At 40.6% G+C, this 15,308-nt stretch overlaps 1 protein-coding gene across 3 annotated transcripts; it reads right to left on the bottom strand.

The window, feature by feature from the left end:
* Positions 1-1,982: 1,982 nt before the first annotated feature.
* Positions 1,983-13,138, bottom strand: pik3c3 (phosphatidylinositol 3-kinase, catalytic subunit type 3). 3 transcript variants are annotated; one of them, XM_079370915.1, is made up of 26 exons: positions 12,990-13,138; positions 12,669-12,701; positions 11,180-11,368; positions 10,658-10,801; positions 10,389-10,518; positions 8,822-8,908; positions 7,770-7,865; positions 7,586-7,657; positions 7,377-7,481; positions 6,807-6,899; positions 6,532-6,717; positions 6,218-6,348; positions 5,748-5,829; positions 5,598-5,665; positions 5,403-5,508; positions 5,151-5,267; positions 4,929-5,060; positions 4,629-4,757; positions 4,246-4,315; positions 3,956-4,020; positions 3,786-3,870; positions 3,623-3,697; positions 3,367-3,535; positions 2,941-3,031; positions 2,742-2,867; positions 1,983-2,276 (listed from the first exon to the last, which is right to left on the bottom strand). In XM_079370915.1, the coding sequence occupies exons 3-26, from the start codon at positions 11,308-11,310 to the stop codon at positions 2,262-2,264; spliced, it is 2,505 nt and encodes an 834-aa protein (XP_079227041.1). In that variant the 5' UTR covers positions 11,311-11,368; positions 12,669-12,701; positions 12,990-13,138; the 3' UTR covers positions 1,983-2,261. The 3 variants fall into 3 exon arrangements, with proteins under 3 accessions (XP_079227041.1, XP_079227039.1, XP_079227040.1); XM_079370913.1 differs by having other exon boundaries at positions 12,669-13,138; XM_079370914.1 differs by having other exon boundaries at positions 5,598-5,662; positions 12,669-13,138.
* Between the last annotated feature and the right edge of the window lie 2,170 nt (positions 13,139-15,308).

Raw genomic sequence — 15,308 nt, 5'->3', positions numbered from 1 at the left:
GGTGATGACTGCTTGTCCAACATGAGTCAGACAGCTGCATGAAAAGGATCAGATAATCGATGGAGAATAAACATCGCAAATGAAGCAGCAATAGTTTATCTGACAAGTCCAAAATAAGCTGTTTATTTGCACCAATGATTCACAGAAAAATCTAAATGTGGTAGCGATTCTGCCCCCCGTGCCTCTTCTAAGCTGAGGTCCAGTGACTCTCAACAGTGACATCCAAAACCATGAGCTTTATAAACAAGCAGAAGCCACGCATGCAGCCCATCTTCATGCTGGTTTTACCCCCCAAAAAGTGATAACGGAATAGCTTTTTCTACCATTCAATGCTCTGTATTGTTCTGACTCAAAGTTACCCCTCTGCTGACACTTCACCGCCTCATTTTGCCTCCTGCGTAAAAACAAGGAACATTTTTGACATCTCCTCATCCTGCCCTCTGTTCTGCTGGTGTTGCATTCTTTCCGCAACATTGGGGGGCGCCTTGGGGATTTGGCCGTCCAGCATTGTTTGTTTCCCCTTCTACCTTTTCCAGAGTCCACAGAGATCAGGGGGCTTATCCAAAGCTCTATAAAAAGGCTTTTTTTTTTTTTTTTAGTACACAGTGTTTGTTTTGTTGTTTGGAGATGATTTATGTATTAACTGAGAATCTGGCTTTTGTGAACTTGCACCTGTCCACACAACAGTCAGATGTGGTGCATGTTTGACCGTTTTTGTTTGGTTTTCTGCTATTTGCAGAACTTTTTCTATAACAGATATTCTCTGGTCGTGTGCTATTTTAGGCAGTGCAATACAGTTTTTATCTATTAAACTGATTTCTGCTGTTGCCTTTGTTTTAATAGGTTACTTTAATAGGTAAAATTATCAACTGTTTGGATTTGTTTCATCAATCCTCTTTAATATCAATCATAGAAATGTGGTGATTAAACACTGACTTCAAATCATGACCACAAAACTCCTTACAGAATCGAGGTTATGAAATCATGTAGCCCTACCAAAAGGCAGAGTAGAAACTAGCTTGACAAACTTGCATTGTTCTTCTTTTTTTTGTTTTTTTTTAAATAATTGAGCCATAGAGATGTTTAGCTAAAAATAAAATACACTAACAATAACTTGATACAAAACAGAATAACTAACCCAGAACAATACCATCCATAAAAAGGTAGCTAAAGAGCTAATGACCACATAAAACTAGCTTTGATAACAGCAGCAGGCAGCTAGCATTTACTTTAAAAAACCCTGTTTTTTGGATATTTTGCCCCCTTTTTTTCTCTCACAAGAAACTACTTACATGTGAATAAAATAAAATGTTCGATTATTCGTTTTTCATTTAACTAAGAAGTCTCGATTTGGAGAGGACAAAATCAGCTTAACGAATGCTAATGCAGCTAACTCAGTGGATCTGCATCACTATAGTGTCTTCACTGTTAAGAGTTTGCTGCCATTTGTTGGGTCATGTAACCTTGAAAAACGTGCTAATTTTTTCTTCAATTGGGAATAAAGACTGGTGCTTGTTCATTTATAAGCTTTAAAACCTAGCAAATTGCAAATCTGCATTCCTTTAAAGTTGATCATAAAGTTTTAACAAGATTCTCTCACATTGTTTTGGTAATCAGTGAAATGAAAGCCATCTCATTTCAGTGCAGTTAGCTTTTCTCACCTTGCTAGGTTAGAAAATGTAGGCTACCCTTTTAAATGTATTGCTCGAGTCAGATGGACTGATTTTTCCGTCATGTCTTGCTGTGCCTGGCAGAAAATGCATAGTCACTCTCTGTGACTCACTGAATCTCTGGGGGTTCAACTTGTTTCCACCCCCAGCGTTTACGGTATGACCCTCCACAGATGGTCAGCAATGCTCAATTAAGAAACACGTTACGCACGATAAATGCTGCATAGCTGCACTTTTTTGGGCTAAAATGATGAAAAATACACATTGCCATAGCGATACATGTGTAAATATAAACCACAAAGGGCTGACGTGTTCATTTGTATCAACAGTCTTTTATTTGGCCATACATTTCATTCATTCATTCAATAATTAATATACATTATATATACATAAGCACACAAAGACATCCGTGTCCCTGTTCAGCCATCTTGCAGTAAAAGTTGGCAGTGCATTCTTGGCCTCTTTAACAGTGTCATTGAGTTTCTTCCTTCTTCTCACATACGCTCATGCCATCAGTCGGGTTGGAGCTGTACGATCACGTTACTACTGCAGAACATCCATCCAGTTCAGGCTCGTCTCCGCACTCTTTGCTCATCTGCGCCAATACTGAATGGAGAAAGAATTAAACCACAAAGATTTGCAGAAACTTAAATTAAACAATACACAGGAACAAAATAGTAAGAATTTGTTTTTAGAGCATGATTACTCCAGTGATGTTAACAAAGTTTAACTTCACTGAGGTCAGCTGCATTTATTGCTGCAGTTAATTAACTGTTGAAAACAAAACCTTCTATTTGCAGATAATCCATCACACAGGTGTGAACATCTAAATTATTTTACTAATAAACATACAATACTTTGTTTGGTATTGTTGGAAAAACCTTTAAATACTGCATCACATTTAACATTTAAAAAGATCCCATTTTATCCTAATAGTTTGACATAAGTAAGATAAATAGGACGGAGCGATTTCATGTTTTCCGTAGTAAAGTGGCTGAATCATTTAGCCTCACCAGTATTATGTTTGTGCTGCAGGAGAAATGAAGTAAGCGGTGCATTAGAGCGACATACCTGAGCAAACTTGTGTATCTGCTCAACCACAGCAGCAAACAGAGCGCCAACACTCTCATCAATCAGACTTTGCATGTAATGGACTGCCTCCTCGTCCGACAGGTCCAGTCTGAACTTATCCTGCACCTGAAGACAAACAAATCGGACATGATCATACAGACAGAGATACAGGAGCAGTCGGGTGTCATATATCACTTACCTTCTTCACTGTCTTGTCAGGCTCCAGAGCGATGTCAGGAATGTTGGCATCCACCATGAGAGAGAACAGATTCAGGATGAGGTTGGAGTATCTGAAAATATGAAGGGGAGAAGTTTATTGTACCTTTAGTTGTTATTCCTTTAATCTTTTTGCATCTTACTCACAAATATATTCCAATTAAATGCTTCTAAAAAAGTTTTTTTCTTTTGCTGGAGATTTCAGATGTTTTATTCTGGCTTTTTAGTATAAGCTCCTGCTACTTTAACAAAAGGGACAGCCAAGTTTCTGCAAGCACATTATTATACTATATAAATAAGGCTGATACAAACATAATTCTTGTTTTTACTGTTTTACATGTGAATTTTGTTAGAAGAAAAAGTGAGTTATTTTCTTCTTCTCTGTATCTGTGAGTGTTGCACATTTTACCTCCTTAAGTGGAGGAAGGCGGTGTAGCACTGCTTCCTAAACTCCTGGTACTGTTCGCTCTGCATGCCTCCCATCCCCTCTACCATCTCTTTGCTCAGCTTCATCGGTGGAGGCAGCGGTTTGGGGTCTCGACCCAGGATGTAGCCGAAGTCGATGTGGAAGAGCTTTCCTGGAAGAGACGGAGATCAAGTTTTAAAACCGTTTCACAAACTGGAACGTTGATAATCATGTTTACAGGACGACGTGTTTGTCTCACCGGTCTTTGTCAGTAACAAATTGTCTAAGTGTCGATCTCCTACCCCAAGGATGTATGTGATGACACAGTAACCGGCTGCAGGGACACGGCGAGGGAGAAAACACTGTTTAAGCAACAAGATTCAAACAAACACCATATCAACTCTGTCTTTCAAATAACTCACCGCAGCTCTTGACGTAGGTGTCCATCACCTCCGAGCTGATGCCATACGGTCCTTTTTCACTCGGTGCATGCTTCCTGAAGAAGCTCTGTCGGGACAAATCATGTGATTTAAAGGCGGTTCTCGTCGTTTACATGTCGGCAGTGCTGACATTCTTTGAAGGCAAAGCTCACCTGGATGTTGCCTTCAGTAGCAAGAACTTCAGCAACAGGAACAGACTGAACAAACTGCATAAAACCTGTGACAGAATGGATGATGCAACATCAAAGGAAATCAAGTAGTTCAGCACTTTTCATCAACTTTTTTCCCCCTTCTGAACTTTAACAAAATGTGTTGCTGATGTTCTGTAATAAAAACTTCCCAGAGCCATTTTATATTTTAATGGGAATTGCGAGTTAAGCCAGTTTGAGAGCATTTATGTTACTACAGAGTTTCACAATAGTGATGAGTTTCTTCTTCTTACCGTGCTTGGTGCTGGTGGCTAATACTTTGTAAGGCGTCAATTTCAGGTCCAGATTCTCTTTCCTTAACAGCTAGATTATTGAAAAAACAGACGAAGACATGAACAACATTAGCAAATGGAACCAACTTTTGTCGACAGTTATGAAAAGAGCTGAATATTCTGTGACGCTTCTCTTCAAGAAATATTCCTCAATTTCAAAAAGCCAGAGAAACGAAGGTCACAGTACTGTTGTTGCATGATGACAAACATTAATATGAACTCTTATGAAATACTTTTGGAGACTAAACAGAAACCCTGATGCTTAGCTTGGTAGTTAAATGAAAAGAAAAAGTACCATCACAAGCGAATATTTGGGAAACGTAGACTCGCGAACTGATTCTTACTTTGTCCATGAGCGAGATGATCTGCAGGATGAGCTGATCCTGTCTCAGGTCATCTCCGTGTTTGAAGATCACCGGGTACATGGCTCCATCCTCAGCTTTGAAGATGAGTTTGGCTGGCATCAGAGCGCTCTGAAATGAGAACACGCGGGGGAGAGATGCTTCTGAACAACGTGTCAAACGATTAATTACTAAACAAGAGAAGTGCTTTTCATACTGTGCTCGTGTCTGTACAGTATTTAAGGATCCTTCACGAGCAGAGAACGCGTGAAGGGGATTCTTTTTTCTTTTTCTTTTTTGTACCTTGAAGAGAGTGGCCGTCTCCGGGACGATGCCTCTGATCCGTATCTGAGGCTCCAGAGGGAGAGGGATCGGCTCGATCTCCGAGAGATTTACCTTCTCGTTATCAGCGAGCAGAGACTGCAGCCGCTCCGTCTGCACACGCACGAGGGAGGGGTTTGGAAATGTTTTCAACACATGTTACGATTTAAGTATATACTGCACATGAAGGTCTTCCGTCGTCACCTTTTTCTTCCGATTGCCGCTCTCCCTCTGCACAGCTTTCATCAGCTGCACCAGTCGGTCTACAAACGTCTGCTGGGCGGCTAACAGCGACCGCATCACCCGCACACTCTTATCGCCCTGCAGAGAAGAGGAAGTGTTCAGTTCATCTGCAGGAACTTAAAGTGAAGAAATACAACGAGACTAGACAAGTTATAAACACAATGAGATCAAACTAAACAGATCAGAGACTATAGAGACATGTTTCATGCTGACCTTGAGTAAAGCCTGGCTGAACCTCCTCATGACGTTCAGGTACATCTCGTGGGTCTTTGGGTCTCTCAGCTGGGTATCCTGATCCTCACACTCCACAATCACATACCTGCAGAGCACGCACAGGTTTCATTTACAGGTAAACAAACAGAAAGAAAAAAAGGTTTTCCTGTCAGTAGTAGTTTGACTTCTACTCACCAATACAAATAGTTGGCAAGTGTGGAGTTCTTGCAAGCTCGGGAGATGAGAAAAGTGCACAAGTCCTGCTACGAAGAGAGACAAGAATGCATCAGAGCAGGAAAACGACAGAATCTATCGGCTTGGCTAACGTGATTTTACATTTCTCACCTCCAGATTCTCGCTGTCGGCGGCCTCTTTACCTTTCTGTGTGGCGTTTGAAGGTCCGGTTGTACCAGACAGAACCTGAGAACTACACAGAGGAATAAAAACTGTTTATCTTTAAGAGAAAGTGACTCAAGAGATGAACCTATACTGAAGCCAATGACAGAGTGTGTTAATCATAGAGTTTGTGGTTTAGTCAGTGCTCTGTTTCCAGATTGTGGCTGGAGCTGTACACGTCGATGCCAATAAAACTCAAACCCCCTAAGAGTTTCATAACGGCCTGCGACAAAGAAAAATAATCAAATTCTCCCACAGGCAAAAAAAATAAAATAAAAATCATACTTAATTTAGATCCAAGCAGTAAAAAACAACAGGAACAATTCTTCAACGGACCAGCAGAGAGCCTGAGTCAAAGCTGCCAGCAGTGTCGACATATTTATGAGCCACAGTCGCTGTCAGAAAGTCCAAACACTGACCTGTCCAGTGCCGAGTCATCTGAAAGCCCCTGGCTGTCTCTCCTGCTGCCGGGCTCCAGGCCTCCCTGAATGTCGCTGAAGTTCTCGTACTTGAGCGCCTGGACCAGCTGGAGGAGATACATGAGCAGGTCCTGGAGGAGGCAGACGTGAGAATTACATTCACAACTAAACAGGACTTTCTCTTTCTGTGTAGTTTGGATTTAAAGCTGAAGTTTTCTTGTAATTATTCTAAAATGTGAAGGATCTTTTCTCGTTTTCCTCAACTCTAATAATCTAAAATCTTTTCTTTTTTCGTGATTGAATAGACTTTTTACCTCGTCATCCGCCTGCTGCAGGCGTGCGACGGCGTAGCGTCTGACCGTGGGGTTGGTGAACTGGGAGGACAGCAGCTCCAGTGAATCCTCCACATCCATCGGCCTCCACTTCCCCAGCAGCTCCAGAGCCTGCTTGGCCTCCTGCGGCAGATCCCAGTTCACACACTTGAGGAACTTTGTCAGAGCCTGCCGGGAGGAGAGGAAGACGATGAAGTCACGAAACAAGTGTGGAGATAAAAACCTGGAGAAGAAAGAGCATTCTGAAACACACCCACCTTCTCCTGTGTGGTGAGGTAGTATCTGAACTTCCACACCAGGTCCTGCTCCTCGGAGCTCAGCAGCTTGGTTGGAGGGTAGCTCACGATGATCTGTTGGTGCACACAAACGCGTAGAAATTCAAACGGACTGAAGAGAAGACGTGCCAAGACGCAACAAAACAGACAGTGTGGAAGTAAATTCTGAACCTCCAACAATACTTTAAATAATCAATCAGGACACTCAGGTCGAGTCAGCGCTATTCTTCTGTCCTTATGAACTCGAACATGAAGCTCCTGTTGACAGCACTTTGACAGACTGCATCCCACCACTGCACACACAGCTGGACCTTGAGGTACTCAGCCTGCTGTTTGTTGATAGTACTGAGGAAAGGAACAGTCTGTGCTCTTTGATTCTGGATCCTTAACTTTGATTTCTGGACACTTTTGAGATCACAGGTCAAAAAGAGTCCTTGTGCAACTTAACGTCAGTTCTATTTGTTATTTTCTCTCTTCTTTTTGTGTGTGATGAACATACAATCACTGTTGGATTTTTTATAACATATAAAGATATAAATGTGTACTCCTCACATTAAGCTGGTCCCGCGTGGCAGCATTGGGCTTCAGGTCGTGGTCTGAGGGTCCGCTGCGGAGGCTACGAGCCAGTTTGTGATGCTTACTCTCAACCAGGTTCTCCTGGAAGAAGACATCGTTAACGTATTTATAGAAGTACAGGAAAGCCACATGGTTCGACAGTCATTTTGTTAGTGTCTTTAAACGTGTGCGTGTCCTCCTCTCACCATCCCCATCTGTGGATCGGGGACTTTGACGATGTCGCAGCTGGTGAGGCCGGGTGAAGCTTCATCTCCATCCTGGGTTGTTGTCAGAGTGAAATAAACCAATCAGCTGGCTGTGTTTAAGGACTTTTTATTGACTTGACATGCCAGAGCGCGCGGCGTCATGTGCTCAGAAACGCGTGAATACCTTCTCGTAGTAGACGATGCTGTATTCTTTGTCGTTGGTTTTGACCCGGGGAAACTCCACCATGAGGTACATGAAGTTAGAGCTGCGTTTCTCGCTCTGCAGAAACGCACAAGAACGGATCGTTTGAACACAAACGGCACAGAACAAAAAACAGTCAAAACAAAAGTGTAAGCAGATCAAACAACAACTTCACCTGATTATTGATTATTTACACAGCCAACAGTTAAGCAGAAAACAAACAAAGTGTGAGGAGCCATTTGATGATCTCACTCTCCCTGTAGTAACGCTTCACGTTCAGTCATGGCTGCACAGATACGATGAAATATTAAAGAAATCACGAAAAGGTCAACTGCAATATTTAAATTACAGCCTGTGTGATTAATCGCCCAGACGATATTGACCAATTAATGCGCAGTTACTGTCCTGCTGAGTGACCATCACGTCTAGATCATACTGTCCATCTGTCGTGTTTTATAACTGCATTTGATGGATTGACGCAATAAATGTGTACATCTAAATCTCTCTCTACATATCGAACATGGATCAATAAAGATATCAGCCGATGTCTGTATGGGATTTTTTTCCTGCACCAATATCAGCGCCAAAATATCCCTATTGTTCAGGTCCTATTAAAATAGTAGAAGCTTTGATGTTTCGAGTCAAATAGAAGGTATGACATAAGAAAGCTCTGTAATGCTGTGGACTATAGCTCTGGTTTAACAAATGTTAAAAACATATTTGTGTGTTGTACATAAATAAATGACACTCTATGGTTCATATATATCCAAATATGCTTTTAAAAATATGAGCCAAACTTGAAGTCACAAGCTGTGGCTCGTATTGGAAGAACAAATGGTTCTGATGAGATGGGTCACGGTTTACCGAAGTAATTAGAAAGAATCCTGAGATGATGTTTCACATTTTTTGCGGGATTTTCAACCATCTCGTGTTTGGACATTTTGTCTTGTACAAAGTTGCCATTTCCAGGAAACAAACAAAAAAAACCCTCAAAAATTGTTGACTTGAATCAAAGTCCAGTAAAACGATCTGACCTCGTTGATCATCTCAATCTCTCTGAAGGTCAGACGGTCCAGCCAGTCGACCTTCACCATGTGGCCCTGTCGATGGGCTTTTGTCAGCTGGGGAGCGAAAGGAAAAGAAGAAGAGGGGTCAGGACACGAGAATAAAAAGTTCTTACCAAAGTACAAAAATGTACAAAGGTTTAAGGTTCTGTTGCAGCAGAACCGGTCACAGCAGGGTGGTTGAGGTGCAAACAGCTTGACCAATCATGCACAAATCCAGTGTCTGCAGCCAATCCAGCATCTCCGCTCACACGCCAGCCAATCGGCTCATCATCAGTGTGTGTCAGGAATGTAAGCACACATTTGGCCATGAACAGGAAGCCCACAACTCAGCGGGTCAGAATTAGTGCTCACTCTTAAAAACAACAAATGAACTGGTAGCAGTTTAGGAAACTTTGACATGGGAATAAATCAACTGCACTCTGGACTACTAACAAAGTTAGAAATTAAATGGTTTCTTATGAATTAGACAAATAAGAAAGGAGCCAATTCAAAAAAAGTAAAAAGGACATGAACTTCCAGATGTCCCCAAAAAGCTGCAATAAGTTGACCAATATTAACTGTGTCAAAATTAAACCTGAAAAAAACATGCACACACTTACACAAAATACACTCATGTATGGCAACAGCAGAAAACTTTGAAAAAGAAAGTGTGTGATGCCTTCAAGAACGCAGCCGTACACCTGAACAGATTTCACACCAAAACCTGGATCCAAATGTATTTGAAATAGAAAGTTACACGTGGGGGTTCCAGTCAGAAATCAGTGATTCAAAGCTCCTGTGAGGAACTTTTTAAAGCTCCCGTGAGGAACTTTTTAAAGCTCCCGTGAGGAACTTTTTAAAGCTCTTTCAAGTTGTGTCAGTTTTAGTGAGCCCTTAGGACAGAAAAAAATCTCATCTTTATTTATTCCAAAAATACTTAACAGGGAATTTTAAAAAGGCTCTCCAATAGTTTGCCTCTAATTGCTTCATCTGACACCTACCCTGCAGTACAGATTACAGGCTTATTTAATAACTACAAAGAAACAGTAAATATTTTTCCTGATGGTCTTGTTTGCTTTTGAAGGTCATAACGGATCCATCAAAATGAAGTGAGTTTGTTTCATTAGCTGCTAAAAACTCCTCACAGGACCTTTAAAGATGAAAGAATTATTCATAACTTCACACAATCAACAATCTGAATTGTTCTCCTCGGGGTTCACCTTAATTGAGTTGCATTAAGACAAGTGAAAATTAATTTGCAGATATATTTGGACCAAGGCCTTCTTTGTATACATACAGTACACACACACACACACAAACATTCTGCATTGCCAAAACTAACTCCTGTACTCACATCACTGAGTACCTCCAGGTCAGGGCCCTGGAACAGATGATGGTTTAGACACGCGGGGTTCTCCTCTTTTCCAACACGCACAGAATGCTTCTTTTCAAACCTCCATCTTTTCCCCATATCCGTTTTGCCCCACCTTGTTCTCTCCCAATCCTACACCAACATTATTCCTTCTCTCGCTCTTTATATTCAACACATTTGTACCTTGGCCAGTCTTCCCATCTGGTCCTCTGTCAGACTGCTGCTGGTGCGTCCTGGTGTGGTGGTGGGCTCTGCTCCATCCCCCTCCACACCTGGCCAAACTTTCAGGTCATGCATGCCTTGACGGAACATACTAGAAGGGGAGAAGTGGCTTCAGATTCAGAATTATGTCTATTTTTGTTGTTTTACACACTTAAACATCAGATTTTTACTGAGACATTTATAAACACAGAATATTTATAAGTTAAAGTAAAGTGGGAGATGAGACCCACCCATATTTGCCAAAAAGGGTAACAGTGGTTCCTCCGACTGGGACAGCTCTGCCAGGTCCATAGATGTCCCACACTGTGAGAGCAACCTGAGCACTTTGAGGGAGGTCTGGGTACTTGACAGGCAGCCGCAGCCACTCGTTCCAGCTGAAAAAGACATCAGGTGAGGACAGAGAGAGAAAAGGACAGTGTGTAAGGAAATCAAGGGTTTAGACCACTTACACTTGAAGCTTTGCAAGTTTGTTCCCTTTTTTAATCTCTGAAGAAAGAAAATTCAGCATTTCATGAGGGAAGTTGCATTTTTGTGCCATCAAAATGTTTTTTAAGGAACCCCTGATAGGAACAGATTTAATGTATCTAAAGGTATTTCTTTGAGTAAAGCTCAAGTCCATGTCTTCCTCTCACGTAGCGCCTTCTTCTTTAGTCACTTACTTGCTGCACCAACATTTTTTATTCAAGAGTTCAAAATCTGAGCAATTCATCAACTATCATATCCGAAACCCTCTGAAATACTTTTGTACTCACTTCCAACGTGTGCTGAAAGCTTTATAGGAGGTGCGAACAGGCAGAGCGAGAGGCTTTCCTTCAGCAAACACCTGACAGGTGACGTAGAGGTCCGAGCAGTTTTCCTGGTAAAGACCAGAGAAGCGCAGCATGGGGTCCTCCAGCAGGGATTTGTAGCTCTTCTGCTCCCGCTTTCCTTCTAAACTGCCTCTGGAAGAAGAGACAACAACAGATCGCTGTTTACTGAAAGTCAACATGTGCAAACTTTGCTAATAAGGTTTGAGTTTGTTTTGTGTTGTTCCTGCTGTAAGAGGATAGACTTGAAGTAAAACATTTAGTTTGTGCTTCAATGTTCAATCTTTTGTTCCCGATGAAAGAAAAACTAAAGTTTATAGAGTCGACTTAGCATGACTGACTGTATGACTAAAGATGAGAAGCTGCAGAAAAGAAAGAAAAATAAGTTCACAGCTCAATTTACTGAAGGGACAACGGAGCGTTCACATCAAGATTCATATCCAATAAGAATACCAGACTGACTTCTATGTCCCAATCTACCTGTTAATGACATATTGATAATGACATAAGTTGTACTATTGTGCATTTTACAAAAAGATATGCATTTGTTAGGGATATAATGATTCGTGAATCACAACAATTTATTTGACAAAATGTAGACAAATGATGACTGAAAACATCCCTGTAGGGACCGTTAACCTGCTGGTTGATGTGGTTGAGACTTTTCATGGGTGTTTTTCTCTCAACAAGTGAGCTTGTCATTGTGGTGTCGATTAAATGCTGCATCATGTAAGTGGTGTAGTTTCCTTGTCTTCTTGCAATGTGTGCACAGTTTTTGTCTCGTCTGCAGACTGCTAACACTCACCTTTAATGATGGGATTCATAAGGTTAGTAATCACATATTAATACAACATATTCATGCACTATGGAATACTTTGCCGCGATATAATCAGGCTACATTCATACTTTTTAAAAAATGTCTTTTGGAAACTTCAAAGAAAATGCTGCCCCTGAGTTGTTTATTATTTTTATTTAGTAATTTATTGTAATCGTTGTGACTATGAAGTGACAAACTTGTCAAGATCCTGTCAGAGTTGATCTATTGGCACATAACTAAAGTGGGTGGGAGTACAGGACAAAATAGCAGATTTTATTGGAGCAAGTCACAAAATTATTCCGTGGACCCCCAAGCTTTGGTCCGCGGACCCCTGGGGTCCTGGGACCCCACTTTGAGAACCACTGACTTAGAGTATCGATCGATTGATCTTTACAACCTTAGTATTCATTTTTTATTCTTTATTGGATTTTTTTTAAAGGCCAGATAAATAGTCTCTTATAAAATAGTTAGTAGACTTAAACTCACAAAAACCCACACACTCTCTCTCTCACACACACACACACACACACACACACACACACTGAGCATCCTGTCGAGTCACAAGATAGATTAGTTTCACCGCTCGACCAAGAGCGAAACATTCAGTACAAAACTTACATCTTAAGTTGAACGTTGATGTCCAGGTCACAGCTGTAAGCATAGTTGAATTTATCAGTGTCCATCTTCCGACTGGAAAACACTCAGATTTAAAAACCGTGATGACTTCAACATGAAATCCCGGACGGTTCTTTAGAGACTTAACGAGTCTGCGACCAGGCCTCGACTCGGCACAACAAGACTTCTCAGAGCCCGTTTACAATAAAACACTACTCACACGGAGGGCTACGTCATCAGTCAGTAACACACGTTACAAATAAAAACATATTACTTTGAGCACCTTTATTTACGGTAAAGACATTATTTTAACGGTTGTCTCACCGGGCATGATTTTGATGTTTTTGATAAGCTACACAACAACACAGCAGCCAACCGAAATGTACAGCCAGGCAAAAGTAGCCAAATGCGGATGTACTAGGGCTCGAGTAAACGCATATCTATGGAGTAAGCGGAGCGTGCGATCATTGTATCGTGTGTTGATTTGTCAAGTCTGATTAAACCGAAGAGGAAGTGGAGAAGGTTGAGTGGTTTACGTTTTAAAGGGACAGTACATTTAATAGTGTAACGTTGACGAGTCTCTGTTGAGTTTCTGATTATAAAATAATGTTTTTGGATTAACGTTTGCGCTTTTAAATAGGTACATTTAACTTTTAAAAATATGCATCTCAAATACGACCAATACTTCGCACATCAACATTTTTTCTAAAAAAAAAATCGAAACTTTTATCTTGTTTTTTTTTTTTTTTTTTTTTTTAGGTGAAACTTTCATTAAATGTTTTATCCATATTTAATTCAGTGATTCTCAAAGTGGGGTCCCAGTATCCCCAGGGGTACACAGACCATAGCTTGGGGGGTCTGCAGAATAATTTACAAAAAAAAATGTGACTATCACCACATACTGTGACTTGCCAATAAACCAATAAAATCAGCTAGTTTGTCCAATATTCCGACCCACCTTAGTTTTATGCCAATATATCAACTCTGACATGTTTATCACTTCATAGTGATACACAACGATGAAAATAAATAAATAAATAAAACACTCCTCAGAAGCAACATTTTTCCAAAGTTAACAAAATGATTTATTTGAAAAGTATAAATGCAGTCTAATTATATCGCGGCAAAGTATTACATAGTACATGAATACATTGCATTAATATGTGCTTATTAATGTTACGATAATGAGGGGGTCCTTGGAAAAAATTCTCATCTGAAAGGGCTCATAATGTTTAATTCTCCAATAGTTCTATGAAAACTAAAAGTTTTATTAAATAAAAGAATGACTCCAAAACATAAATCTTTTAGCTTTAATGAAGGTCTTTATTAAAACAATAGTTCTCTACCTTGAGATGCATCAGTCTGATCACAAATGACATGAGGTACTGTCTGTGTTATTTAAGTATGTACAGTTATTATATTATTCATACTATATTTATCACTGACTGACGTTTGCACTGATTGTTTCTTTTACTTTGTACATTAGTTTTGCACTAAAAGACTGAATCACATTTCTTTTATGTGTAATCTACTTAAAAAGTAATCCTGTTTCTCGTTTCAGAAATATTTGAATTAATTGATCAAAGGGTGAAGGTTTTTAAAGCATGAGTTTGAAAGACTCTCGGGGTGCAGTTCATCCTCGAGGAAGATGGAAGATAAGTGTTACTGTATTCAAGATAAAAACATGATGACAACCTGTGAACATTGGAAAAGAAAGTTCTGCCAAATACACTTGTCACCAATTAACTGCACATCCGTGGAGGGCAACAGGCGTGACAGGAAAATCCTCATCTTGTGTTTTGATGAGGTCCACCCTGTTCATCAACAATGACGACAACGCGTTGTCAAATCTGAGTGTAAAGTCAGGTCAACACGTACAGTCTGATCTTATGGAAGAAGTGAATTGAATCAAATATTGTCACCTGTGTATCACTTGTAATAATGCCAGCAGTGCTTGAAATGCATCAAGTCTTCATACTCTGAAATGAAAGCTTGAGAGAGGCAAGTGTGAGTCATACAAATGAAAAGAGTAGCACCCCTGATTCAGGTTCCCCTGATAAGTGGGACCTATAATGGATGCTACTACGGTGGTCGGTATGTGCAAAAAAAGCACATAAAACACCACATTATGAGGCTCTGAGGCCTCCTGTGCCGGGTGAAAAAGATTTTTCCTATGATCTGATACCTCGAACTGCAGATCACAAACTAATGGAAGACTATGAGCTAATGTTTTGTTGGCACAGTGGTGCTGTGATGCACTGTCAGGTCACATTTGATATTTAGACATTTTCTGACTTGTAGGATGGTGGTGTGATTTTGTGCGAGTTTAGGAGAAAGTGGTGGCCCTACCACCGCAGATCTTTTCAGGGAACCCAGGATTCCTGGAGACGCAGCTGAGATCACAGACTGGATGTATGATGCTACAATATGATCTCCTATTAAAACATATACTAGTGTCCTAACTATTTAACGTCAGATAACAACATTGTCAGTTCTTGTTGGAGAGTCTCAAAGTCTTTTTGAGGAACGTCATTCTTCTATGGAATCCTTTTTATCCTCATCAAACGGTCCTTGGACTCCCTGTGCCCCATTTATAAGACCATTTGTAAATCATATGTTTCTTTCCCAAGTTTATTCATTGTA

This window comes from Symphodus melops, assembly GCF_947650265.1.
Source record: "Symphodus melops genome assembly, chromosome: 20".
In the NCBI taxonomy this organism is placed as follows: Eukaryota; Metazoa; Chordata; class Actinopteri; order Labriformes; family Labridae; genus Symphodus; species Symphodus melops.
Note: the sequence above shows the minus strand (reverse complement) of the source record. Positions and strands in the feature narration are given on the sequence as shown.